Below are 13,856 nucleotides of genomic sequence, written 5' to 3'. Positions count from 1 at the left end.
TAAATTACATCTTGGAATATGTATGTAAATTGCAGAGAGCGCTTCAATTTTCTTAAGGAAAATGATATTGAGAGGACCTTTAAAAATCTGCAGTAAAATTTCACACACCTGTATGCTTGATTAAACTATTAGTCATAAAGCTAAATGGTAAAGAATATAATTTTTTACAAAAATTCTCTTTAATCAAGGTAGCGTTACCCATCACAAAAACCACCTGTATAGTCAGTGAAAAACAGAATGTCACATTAACATAAGGTGAAACATTTATCTAAATATTTTTTCTTTTAATATTATAGTTTCCATAGATAGAGACAATCTCAATTTCCTGCACTTACCTTCCACTGAAGTCTTTCAAGTGTGATAGGAAGTACAAGAAAATATCATACTATAACTTTGGTGGTTACATATTCCTTATCATCTGCTAAAGCGATATTAATAACATCATGATAAATAAAAATAAATATTCTAACACATTTATAAAACATTTATTTATGCAATGTGAGCACATTTATAACATACAAGAATTAACGAATATCTTTCTTAACTAATCAAGGACATTTACCAATGACTCAATTTGAGAAAGTCAGTTGGGCCTCTAATATTCTCAATACAGCCAGTTGATTAGGTAATTCCCGAAATATTTTCAGGACTTCGATACTTGTGATTGATGAGTTTAAAAGTTTGCCAAATATGGTGGTATTCCTGCGTGGAAAGACCTTCAGCAGTTGTTGGGGAAATAGGACTCGCATCTTTGACACAACGTCTCAAAACAGTTGTACCTGCATTGATTGCTTGCCCACCACTTACCCTTCAGAACAAGTTTACGAGGTTCATAAGTATATTCCCCTTAGTTACAAACTCCATGGGTATGTTAGCTGAGGGTCAGTGTACCCCTCAAAGTCACGGCAATGGAGCCCCTAGTGCCCCAGTGTGTCTTCTCTGTTACACAACACAGATTTCATGACTGAGATAATAAACACTAAGATTTCAGCACATACCATGGTGGAGAGAGAAAGATATGGGGGTGGGGGGGTGAGAAAGCTGAGACACCATATTGTGACCTACTGGTCTGTAGTGGGTTGACTGGTGTGCCCCCAAAATTCATGCCCACCCAGAACCACAGAATGTGCCCTTTTATGGAAATAAGACCTTTGTGGAGGTAATTAGTTAAGATGAGGTCCTACTGGATGGGAGGGGACCCTAAATCCAATGACTGTTGTCCTTAAAGAAGAGAAAGGGACACAAAGACACACGCAGAGAGAAAACCTCGTGAAGATAGAGGCGGAGACCTGGGTGCTGTGTCCACAAACCAAGGAACACCAACCGCTGGCAAGCCCAGAAGCTGGAAGAGAGGCTTCGAACAGATTTCTCTCGGAGCCTGCAGAGGGACCCAACCTGCGGACACTTGATTTTAGACTCTGGCCGCCAGAACTGTGAGAGGGGATACGTTTCTATAGTTTTAAGCCATGCTGGATGGGGGACTTCGTAATGGTGCCCCCAGGAGACTGACACATAACTGTATAATATTTGGTGAACCACTAAACCCCACCAAGGCTTACTTCACTGGAAAACTGACACAGTAACATTTACAAAGAAGGTTGTGGTGAAAATGTTTGCCAGGCACTCTGCAAACTGAACACTGCTAGGTAAGTATCAGGTGTGCTTGTTGATGAGGGAAGAGACAGAGCAGGGAAATTTGGATCAGGCCAAGAACTTGGCCTTGGGAAGATGGGTATGATTTGGAAAGAAAGAGGAAAGGGGCATTACAGGTGAGGAAACCATGTGAGCAAAAACAGAGATGGAGAAATGCAGGAGTCATTTTCAAATGGATCAAATGTGTTAAAAGAAAACAAAAACTACAACGCTACGAGTTAAAACTCCTCACTGCTTTTCTACTCTGTAAACATTGACCCAATGAACACGTGCGTTAGTTTCCTGGGGCTGCTGTAACCAGCAACCACTCTGGAATCTGGCATCCCTGCCCTCCTTCCGTGCTTCTTCAAGCTTCTGGTGGCTCCCGGCCTTCCTCGGCCTGTGGCAGCATCACTCTGGTCTCCACTTGCTTTTCTCTCTCAAATCTCCCTCGGCCTCCCTCTTACAAGGATACTTGTCACTGGGTTTAGAGCTCAACAGATAATCCAGGAGGACCTTCTTGTCTCAAGATCCTTGACTTAATTACATATGCAAAGAGCCTTTTCCCAAATAAGATCCCAGTCATAGGTTCTAGGCACAAGCACGAGGACCTGTCTTTTGTGTGGGGCAGCACCATTCCATCCACTATGATACTTATGGGTGTGGAAACAGAAGGAGGCTAAAACACAGGCACGTCACCTTAGGTAAGAGCAACACCCCAGCACGATTTGTATAAATCATCAAGGCCAGTCATACAACGGGATGCTTACCTGAGATCCCAAAAGAATCACTTCATGCCAAAAAAGGCATGATCATAATAAACAATGTTCAGACAAAGACCTTACGAGCAGACACCAAAGAAGGTCAAATATGTAAGTGTCATATATTTTATAGCTATTAATCTTGACCTCTGTTCTCATGAATTTAACTTTTATTACTTCAGATTGCTTTACTATCTCTTAATTTCCTTTGCTCACGTTAGAATGTAGGAACTTCAAAATACTACTTCCTATTAGAGTTTAGGAATCACCTTCATGGAAGTTCAACTTTCCTAAGAGCCAACGTCTTTTGCCAAATCCTAATTCTTCTTTCCTTCAAGATTCTTAATTTTAAAAGCCAATAAAATTAGACACACTTCTGGATTTCATGCTTATCCATCATTTAAATCACTAAAAGAAGTTTAAGAGCAATTCCTAAAACAGGTAACCCCATGTAAGGTTTAAAATTTGCTAAAACAAATAACAACGATAAAAAAACACACAACTCACAGCTTCCTTAATTCAAATTCATGCTCATTAGTGAGACCCTGTTAATACTTCATGCACAGCCTCATCCCATTTACTTTAAAATATTTCTGTAATGAAGATTGGAAAATACACCACGCTCCTATGAGTAATGAAAAATTCAAATGTGTTTAGGGAAGATCTTCAGCTACAATTTAAATAATGTTGCTTAAACATTTCTAAAAGGACTTCTGAGCCTCTGCTCCAAATGAGATTCAGAAGCATGGCAGGGTCTCGCAGTCAGAGCAGAACAGTCAGATGTGCGGGTCTCTGGGGGGCGGGAGGCTGGATGTCAATATCATCACCAGCAGTAATGATCGTCTTTCCTATGAGATATGGCATGTTTTTACTAACAAAACTAGGTAAACCAGGCATGGAGGGGCAAGTGGTGATAAGAACTCTCTAGCACATCCATCTGGCCAAAGAAGAGACTACGAACAAACCCACGAACCCCAAAGCCATTGAGGTCTCCTCTGGGATCAACTTTATCATCAAAGAGCTATTCAGGATTGCTCATCCTACTGTCCAAAATAGACCCTGCCTGCTGATTTTAAGCCAATTAGCTCTTTGCTACATCTCCTGATTTATAAAATGCAGAATGTGCTGCTTTCCTTGAAAATGCAATAGCTCAAAATTTAAGTATACGAAGTTACATCTGATGATTAGAATGGCATATGGCTTGACATATTGCCACAAATTACATAGAATCTATACTTTAACATGTGAATGAGTCCTCGGGGAGTCTTTGGGCTAAGACTCTTTAGTACATCTCAGTGAAATGAAAGACTTTTATAAAACCACAAAATTGACTCCAATTATGGAAAATCCTGCTTTAAAATATACAGGTGCTTTTACAGGAAATTTCGTGATTCCACAGGGCTTTAGCTATGTGGCAACTAATCAATTGGCTTTCTCTGCTTTGCTTTATTGGTATCAGAACTCAGTGAAATGATTCCATTCACTCAAACTCTTCATTGTTTTTCCCCAGATTTTCTTAAAACCATTGACATTTTATTAGGTGCTTGTAGAATACTTTTTAAATGCAAACATACAATAATTAGCAAGCAAAATTTTATTCCAGAGCTTGGTGCCATTCAGTTTAATGCAATTATCACTTATTGAACATCTAGTATATCTTCAAGATACAATACAAACACACTTACAAGGCGGGTCAGGTATATACCGACTGAAGATAGCTTCCACGAAACTTACAGAAAAATAATTTTCCAAAATCATTAGTTATACCTTATTGTAATTTTTCAACTAAATCCTATGAATTCAACAAATTATTTTCTTTAAGTATCAAATAATTCATTTATTCATCAAATATTTATTGGTGCATTTTATGTGCCAGATACTCTCCCAGGCACTGGGGATTATCAAAGAATATAGAAACAGAGATACTTGCATAATAAAATGTCCATCAAGAGATGAATGGCTAAAGAAGATATGGTACATATACACAATGGAATATCACTCAGCAATAAGAAAGAATGAAATAATGCCATTTGCAGCAATATGGATGGACCTAGAGATTATCAGACTAAGTGAAGTATGTCAGACAGAGAAAGACAAATATCATATGACATCACATATGTGGAATCTAAAAAAATGATACAAATGAACTTATTTACAAAACAGAAATAGACTCATGGACATAGAAAACAAACTTATGGTTACCAAAGAGGAAAGCTGGGGGGGATAAATTAGGAGATTGGGATTAGCAGATTCACACTACTATATATAAAATAAACAACAAGGACCTACTGTACAGCACCAGGAACTATACTCAGTATCTTAGAATAACTATACTCAATATCTTAGAATAACCTATAATTCTGAAAAAAAATATATATATATTTATGTGTAACTGAATCACTTTGCTGTACACTTGAAGCTAACACAACATTGTAAATTAACTGTACCTCAATAAAAAAAATTCTGACACAAAAGCCTTTGAATTGAAAAGTATTCTAACATTCTAACATTTGAATTGAAAAGTAAAATAACATGTTATTTTATTATGCAAGTATCTTTGTTTCTATATTCTTTAGTAAATTCTTAATATAAAGAAAATATAGATTAAAAAATCTGCACATAGGACTAAAAGATTGCTACTGTTATTAAAAAAATGTAAAGGCTAAATCTCTCAACTCTAAAGGATAGTTGATAATTTCTGAGAATATCTATTTATTATATAAAATCATCCACTGACTTCCTCCCCACATCCACTAAGCCATCATATGGCACCGTCCCACCAGAACTTCTCACAAAGCTGTTCCTTGGCCTAAGTGCCCTGTCGAGGCTCACTTCCTGTTGACCCGGATGTCTCTTTTCTCTTCGTTTCTGTGATACTTTTCTTTCCTACTAACGTCTTTCTCCCTCTTCTCCATGTGCAATTATATACATTTCCCAAACTATGACTAGGTTTCTAGAAACAGCCAGCCTCCCAGTGTCAAGTATTTTCAGCATCTCATGGGAATTTCCATTAAAAACCTCAAATTCCAAACATCTAAAGCAGAATATCTTTCCTTCCAAACAGCCTCCTTCTCCAGGATTTCCCTTCTCGGTTGGCTTAAAACAACCTCCATCAGTCAACAGGGTGAGGCCCTCAGGGTCATCTCCAGCTGTGTCCCCTCCCTGACTCCACACATTCAGTCACTCACTCTTCCCTGGGAATGCCACCACTCTGTCCTGCCGCTTTGGCTCAAACGCAGTCCTTGCTGGAGTGTTTCCATTGTCCCCCTTCCTTTCTTCCCAACCTACCTACGTCATGTCCTCTGGTTTTCTCACTTCATCCCCCACCCTGTCTAAAACCATCTGATAAGTTAACACTGTCAAGAGGACGAAGTCCTGAGGCGTACATGCATATTTATTCATGATTTCACCACAAACAACCTTCCTAGACTTTTTTCCTACCAACCTCCATAGACTTGACCAAACGTCTGGTACCATTTGCCAACTACGATGTGGGTGGAAATGGCGGAGTGTTAGGTTTATCCTGGTCACTTCCTGCCCTGCAGATGTTGGCAAGTGCGAATATTACTTCTCCCAGACTCCTTTGCAGCTAGGGTCCGCTCGTTCTGCGGCTTCCACCTGTCTGAACTACTGCCCGAGATTTAGAAAGTTGAAGTGGTGGAGGCTGCATTTCTGCTGTGTCTGTGTTTTACCTGGTGAGCATGTCCAGGAGATGTTGGTTTTCTCCAGCACTGAAGGCTCCAGGCTCAGCCACTGACTCTTCCTTGTTGAGTGCCGGGGAATGGGCCTCTTACTGGTTTAGGTGGCAGCAGTTACTGGGAGTCAGTACCTGTAGCAGCAGTTTCTCAATCAGGCTGCAGGCTTCCTGATCAAAGACGTGGCCCTAGCTACAGAGGGAGCCCTGTCCTGTGGGGTGGTTTTAAGGTCATTTCTGGAAGTTCAACTTAGAGTCCCCCCGACAGTGATTTTCCCGCACTGAAGTTATTTTCTGCTTGAACAGCTACACAGGATTCTGTCCTTTGCAACCGAATCCAGACAGATGCAGGGTTCATTCATTTTCAGAAGCCCTTGTCTTTACTGGGAGGCTCCTCCCTCGCAATCTCAGGCAGCTCAGCACCCCCTTAAAGGCCAAGGTCACATTTTACCTCCTCTTGAAAACATTTCTACACTCTTTTTTGGAGCCAAATAAATTCTTTCTTCTTTGTGGTAACAGAGAATTTTGTTAACATGACTAATATTACTATGAGCAAATTATAGCGTAAGTATTTGTTAACTTTCCTTTTCCTTACTTGACTGTGACACATTTGAGGGCAAGAAATAACGGTTTACTCATCTTTGATCCTCTAGTGCCCTGGGTTTGGCATATAGTAGAGTCTCAGTAAACACTGGCTGAAGTGAACTGAAATACACTGAGAGTGAGAGAGTGACTCGGGGTTTCACCCCCTAATAATGTTATTTGTGCTACATCCCGAACAGGGAGGAAAGTCTGGTGGCTATAGATTCAAAAGTGGAAGAACTAACTATAGATGGAAGCTGGATCGGAGATTAAGTGGGACGTGGATGTGAGCATTAAAAGATGGATAAAATTTGACCTTGTGAAGAAGGCAAGGAGGATATTTCCAGCTTGAGTGTGAAGAGGCATCACGTGTGCGGGGAGGGATCTGCAGGAAAACAGGGAGTGGATTGGAAAAAAGAACCTGAACAGGGGTTTTGCAGAGGAGAGTTGTGGCAGGTAAGCCTTGGAGGAAGTGACAGGGACCAGCTCGGAGAAGCCCGATAGGAGGCTGGCCTCAGGACTGTGACATGTTTTAGACAGATAAGAGTCGGTCCTTGAAGGATTTGAAGAAGGAAGCATGTTTTACAAAGCTGGTTAGGGAATGGAGAGGGATCGGAGAGTTGCTTTCTTTCTTAGGTTTAGGAAAAGTAATTTAATACTAACAACTATATTGAGGGTAAGTAAACTCAGATGTCCAATGTTTGTTTGGCTTTTGAAAATATCCCAAATTTCACAGAAGAGCTCTTGTATTAAATCCAGGTCTCTTTTGCTCGTATTATAAAGTTATAAATATGGAAACGTTATGAGAAGAATCATACCGCATGCTTCATCACCCACATTCTGAAGATGCCAAGTCCTTAGTCCTTATCAGGCTTAGGAAAGAAACATTTTCTGGGTTGTTCACCCAGTTTCAATGATCAAAACTCTAAAATATCAAAACCTTTAAGGCTTGTTCTTAAGACCTTTGGCCCATTAGTGCGTACCATAAATTGCTCAGTTCTCTGAACTCACCCGTCCTGCGTAGTGCATAACGGTGAAAGCTGTGCCTTGGTCTTTGAGGGCGAGGTTCCCGTTCCCATCCTTCATGGGGGAGTAAACTGCATTTGTGTTTGAGGATTCTAGAAGACTGTGTAGCTTTTTGGGAAGACTTGGTTCCATTGACCAAATCAGTTGACTTTCTTCATCCAATAAAGAGAGAAATCCAGAAGGCTTCTGAAAGTTAAGAAGAGAGAGTTTTTTCCTTCTATTACTCAATTTGCCATTTTTGTTACTGCTCATGCATACCATTTACAGCCTCATCACGTTCATACAAGCACTGAGAAAATAAATTAGTCTTTATTATCAATACATGTCTATTTCTGTTCATTGCTGCATCCGCACCACCTAGCAAACCTCTGATGTCGTGTTGGTTCTCGGTAGTATTTATTGATTAGAGGAATTGAAAATAAATAAGTGTATTTTAAAGTCATTAAAACGCTGGCGTTGTTAAAATATATATTCTCACCTTAACAAAAATAAAATTTCCAACTACAGAAAAGTTGTATGTTTTCTTTCTGGTATATAGACCTACCTATTTATAGGTAAAAATGTAAGTTTCACCCTATACTTGGTATGTCTTTTCATTTCATTTTGGGGGGTATCAAAGAGGAGTTGCAGCAGAAATATCCACTGACATTTCCAGTTCATACTGATGCGGGTCCCACTATCAAAATAACCATTCCAATGATGAGGCCCCAAGGGTGATAACCAAAGAGACAAAAATAACTTCATTCTGCTGGCCGCGGATTAGCAGTCAAGGACATAGCAGCAAGCGAGAAGGAGGGTAGTGGGTACCCAAGGCTTCCCATACACAGGTAAGTATATATTACTGTCAACCCATCTTATAACCTTAAGGAGGTAAACTGTATACTATGTGTGTCATGATGAGGGAGGGCTTTCTGGAGGAAGAGAACTTCTTCTGTACTTAAAACAAGGAATGTTGACAAGTTGGTACCAGAAACAAGAACATTGTACATATTCGGAAAATGAATAAAGTTAATTTGTAAGTATACATTTATAAAAATAAAGGGTAGAAAATTATATACTGTTCTCCTCAATAGCTAAATGGTATCAGTTTTAAACAATGTTCAAGTGTTTTAGAAATATTATTGGTGAATCTATATAAAGCCTTATATTAGTAGATAGAGACTGATGTTTGTGTGATAGATTTTTGTTTTTATGATGGCGATATTGAGGCAAAGATTCTTGCTTTGTAAGGTAGGAACAATAAAGATAAGCATAAACACCTGCAGAAATACTAAGATGATATGTACGTATATATATATTTTTTTCTGCCAAGGTTTTTGCATATTCAAACTTAGAAATTTGGAGACAAACAAGATTCTGCTGAATTTGTTTTATGGTCTTGCTAGTCTTAGAGTTACTTTATAAAATATTATATTTGTACAATGGGTATTTATAACTACGCCAAGAGGAGAGTTTTAGCGACATAACTGCAGCTGAATATTTTTTATAACAAAATGATCTGATACTTCTCGTCTTTTTAATCAATTGGTAATCCTTCAAATGCCCTTTCAGAGAAAGGTCGTGTGCTCCTCAATCAACACTGACAGATTATAAATAAATTAGAAATTGCTGAGTCTCCCATAAAGATATCCTCAAAATAAGGCCCCGTGAAAGGAAGTTCTTTGTCTCCAGTATATTTAAATGCATGCATCCTGTAAAGTATCTAATTATATTATGTGAATACCTGGAAAAAAAAATCCAAAACTCCAGTCTGGTTACCAAGAGAATAAGCCGTTTCCATGGCAACTCCCTCTTGTACACATTCTGTTTGCTCCTGTAGAAAAAGCACTTCATTGATATAGTGGTGCATCTTCTCATTGGTCATGTTGACACAGAGCTATTGTGGGGAAAAAGGAAACAATTCACAAGATGATTCGGCATGCAGATTCATGGTTCCAGGACACATTTCAGACCAGTGAAATGTTGACTCAAGAACGGTCAGCACAGTTAATGTATCTAGATGCCGCACTACAGTTGTCCCCGAGAAGCCAAAGTAAAGAGCTTCACTTGACACTGTTGACTTCATATGGTCTGATTACGCCATTGAAGTTGAGCGTGTTAAAAACAACAAGAAGTATAATTACAGTATTAACTTACAAATTTGGGGTCTAAAATATATTTCAGTATTTAAAAAATATTTCCAAAAGGAATATATATTTGGGCTCTTGTCAACAAATATTATATATATATTTCTTTATCCATTCATCTCTTGACGGACACTTAAGTTGCTTCCATATTTCCATATCTTGGCGATTGTAAATAAGGCTACTAAGAACACTGGGATGCAGGTATCTTTCTGAATTAGTGTTTTTGTTTTTTTTCAGATATATACCCAGGAGTGCAATGGCAGGGTCACATGGTAGCTCTATTTTTAGTTTTTTGAGAAATCTCCATACTGCTTTCCAAGGTAGCTGCACCAATTTACATTCCCACCCACAGTGTGGGAGGGCTCCCTTTTCTCCACACCCCACCAACACTTGTTAACAAATGTGTTATTTCTTACAGTTGTAATTTCTTAACTTAAAAATACCTTAAGATATTAGAAAATAAAATAAAATAAAATAACACAAATCTAGCCAAGATGAAGTCTTGCTTTCCCTCTGGGCTATTCTCCTATTTTCTGCTTTTTTTTTCTTTTTTTAATAACAAAAACCTCAAAAGAGTTGTCTTTTCTTCTCTCAAATTCCTGTCCTCCCCACTATTCAAACGACACCAGTACATTTTTGCCATCACTGCTCCACCAAAATGGCTTTTCTAGAAGTCACCAGTGATATGTGCATTTCTAAATCCAGCGTTCAACCCTCCGTGTTCATTTTCCTTGACCTCCCAGTGATGTCTACAGCCGATTCCTCTGCTTCCCTGGGGCACTGCCTCCACTGTCTTCCAGGACATCCACTCTCTCAGTTCCTACCTCACTGGCCACCCCTTGTCCATCTCCTTCTCTGACTCCATCCTGGAGTGGTCCAGCGCTCCGCCGAGGGCCTCCTGTCGCCCATCTCTACACCCACTACCTTTGTGAGCTCAGGAAGTTTCACAGACCATCCCATTCCCCCATCTGCACTATGTTATACTAAGTAAAATCCAAAGTCACTTAGAAATATTTAGAATTCTGTAACTCACTGAAAATAATTAAATATGAATAATTTATATAAATCGAAGTTACCGATAAAGCGTTTGTAAATGGAAATCAGATCTCATTTGCAAAGGGAACAATATTTAGGATTATGTTTAATGTGAAATGGGATGTATTTATACAAAGTAAATGCCAAAGCTACTGTAAATCGCACAAGACTGGAATAGTCACCCGAAAAAAGAGAGACCGCCCTGGGTTCCCCTTGTCCACGCGCCCAAATTCTTCCCCAGGTCTGGTATCACCACAACACCTGCTAAGTAGGACTCCTCTCAGACATTCTTGTCCCTCTATGGGGAGCTCATGGCTCCTCTCCTGGACACATAAGAGCAGCCCTTACATTCCAGCTTCCAACCAGCAAGCCAAGTCGCCCCCCATAACCAACACCAGAAATGCCCTAATTCTCCATACAGGTGGTCTAGGCCTACCCCTAAGGGTGTGGCAATTAATAAATTAAGAATAACACACGCATAGTTTTCCATTTTCTCACAGACCTTGCTATTTGGGAGGATGGGAATTTATGAGATTCTAGGGACACGAAGAAATCTTAGAGGGAAATTTTTTCAGAGAAGAAAAGAAGCAACATATTGGAGTGCAGGGCATGGGTCAGCACACAGAGGGAGTTCGTCCTGAGGCTGGAATGGTTTGCTGAGAAGTTCTATTCTTTAGTCCTTGCCGGGACCAGAATTTTTTGAGTAAGTAGAGGCAGCTCAAACATCTTCAGAAACAAGGTGATTGGAGAATAACAGGATTGCAGACACGGGACTACCCTGATGGAAGCAGAAGTTGGAGACCTGAAAATGTAGAGGCTCTTATGACCTAATCTAGTCATGTTATTTGGATGATGAACATACATCGATATTTCACTATTAATATAATAAGTGGAGAGTACAGTAGAAATATACCGAATATAATATTTAAATAATGTATTTGAATGAGATCTAAATACCATATATTGACACACAAAGAAAAACCAAAATAATTCTTAGCTCCAGGTCAAAAATGATGGCCCAGGGCTTTCCTGGTGGCGCAGTGGTTGAGAGTCTGCCTGCTAGTGCAGGGGACACGGGTTCGAGCCCTGGTCTGGGAAGATCCCACATGCCACGGAGCAACTAGGCCCGTGAGCCACAACTACTGAGCCTGCGCGTCTTGAGCCTGTGCGTCTTGAGCCTGTGCCCCGCAACGGGAGGGGCCGCGATAGTGAAAGGCCCGCGCACCGCGATGAAGAGTGGCCCCCGCTTGTCGCAACTAGAGAAAGCCCTCGCACGAACCGAAGACCCAACACAGCCAAAAATAAAATAAATAAATAAATAAAGTAGCTATAAAAAAAAAACGCAGCTTTCTTTAAAAAAAAAAAAAAAAAATGATGGCCCAGGGCGACTGCCCTTGTTTCCAATATTTTTTCTTGTTTCTCTGTTTCATAGTAAAAAATGGTTTCTGTAAATTTGGTGACCGGTGAATGTCTGTAGACTGAGTAAGCTTCCCTACTGCATTCTATTACAAAATAAGATCTTCTGTTTAAGAAAATTAACAAGAAAGAGGGAAAATTGTTATCTGTATCTCCCTCATTCCCAATTAAATAGCTTGACATAAAACAACCAAAAAAAATGTGTCTGTCCGAATGTCCCCTTAATTGTCCCAGCCCTGGCCAGTACCTGTCTGCAGCAGGTAGACTGCAGTCTGAGGGCCCAGGGAGCTGGGTGTCCAGGGGCCTGGAGGGACCGGTGGTCACTGGGACCTGGTTCCAGCTGTTTAGCTATTTAGCAGGTAGGGGAAGGGGAGGGCCCCAGGGGACTTGTGCTTTCCAGTGACCCCTTGTCCCCTGCCCTGTCTGGTTTCATTCTTATGTATAATTAATTAAACCCTCCTTTTTTAAACCCAAAAAAAAGTTAAAAATAAAATAACTATGCCACATTGCTGCTGTCTTGGAAGTTATGTTAAAACCTGAAGACCTTGAGTGAATTTGTTCAAACTTGCAAAATCCCCCTTTTTTTGCGTCGTCTCTTTCTCTACCACTCCATCCACGATCTCTGAAATTTTTTGAATTTTCTTCCTTCTATCTGATTTGGCCAGTGGTTAACCAGAGCTTTTCCCCTCTGCTCCCTGACAACTAGATTTCATGAGATATATGCAAAGCTGAAAGTTCTTTAAATTTAAAACTAAATGTTTCCTAAATAAACTCACACTTTTGTGGATCAATTCCCTGAATATAAAAATATTGAAAATATAGTCACTTCATTAACTTTAAATGCTTGATTGTTAAGGCAAAAAGAGTTTGAATACGGACACAGACCCATAAATTCTGCACGTGAGAGCTGGCAAAGGCAGGGCTGGAATTCAGCAATTAAATATCATCTGAAACATATTTCCTTCCTTGTACCTGATATAATCTAGCACATTCATCCCTTTGAATTGTCCCATCAAAACTAACTGATATCATATGAAAGGATGCTCAACATCACTAATCATTAGAAAAATGCAAATCAAAACTACAATGAGGTATCACCTCACACTGGTCAGAATGGCCATCATCAAAAAACATACAAACAATAAATGCTGGAGAGGGTGTGGAGAAAAGGGAACCCTCTTGCACTGTTGGTGGAAATGTAAATTGGTACAGCCACTATGGAGAACAGTATGGAGGTTCCCTAAAAAACTAAAAATAGAACTACCATACAACCCAGCAATCCCACTACTGGGCATATACCCTGAGAAAACCATAATTCAAAAAGAGTCATGTACCACAATGTTCATTGCAGCACTATTTACAATAGCCAGGACATGGAAGCAACCTAAGTGTCCATCAACAGATGAATGGATAAAGAAGATGTGGCACATATATACAATGGAATATTACTCAGCCATAAAAAGAAATGAAATTGAGTTATTTGTAGTGGGGTGGATGGACCTAGAATCTGTCATACAGAGTGAAGTAACCCAGAAAGAGAAAAACAAATACCGTATGCTAACACATATACATGGAATCTAAAAA

At 39.6% G+C, this 13,856-nt stretch overlaps 1 protein-coding gene across 1 annotated transcript in view; it reads right to left on the bottom strand.

Annotated features, from left to right (window-relative positions):
• Positions 1-13,856, bottom strand: part of MYO16 (myosin XVI) — a 543,552-nt gene that overhangs the window by 150,119 nt on the left and 379,577 nt on the right. Inside the window, exons 22-23 of the mRNA XM_036831092.1 lie at positions 9,419-9,571; positions 7,681-7,881 (exon numbers count right to left, since the gene is read on the bottom strand). Coding sequence (XP_036686987.1) covers positions 7,681-7,881; positions 9,419-9,571 — 354 coding nt within the window. The remainder of the gene's footprint in view (positions 1-7,680; positions 7,882-9,418; positions 9,572-13,856) is intronic.

Source organism: Balaenoptera musculus, chromosome 18 (genome assembly GCF_009873245.2).
Source record: "Balaenoptera musculus isolate JJ_BM4_2016_0621 chromosome 18, mBalMus1.pri.v3, whole genome shotgun sequence".
In the NCBI taxonomy this organism is placed as follows: Eukaryota; Metazoa; Chordata; class Mammalia; order Artiodactyla; family Balaenopteridae; genus Balaenoptera; species Balaenoptera musculus.
The sequence above is the reverse complement of the archived record's forward strand: the minus strand, read 5'-3'. Positions and strand labels throughout refer to the sequence as shown.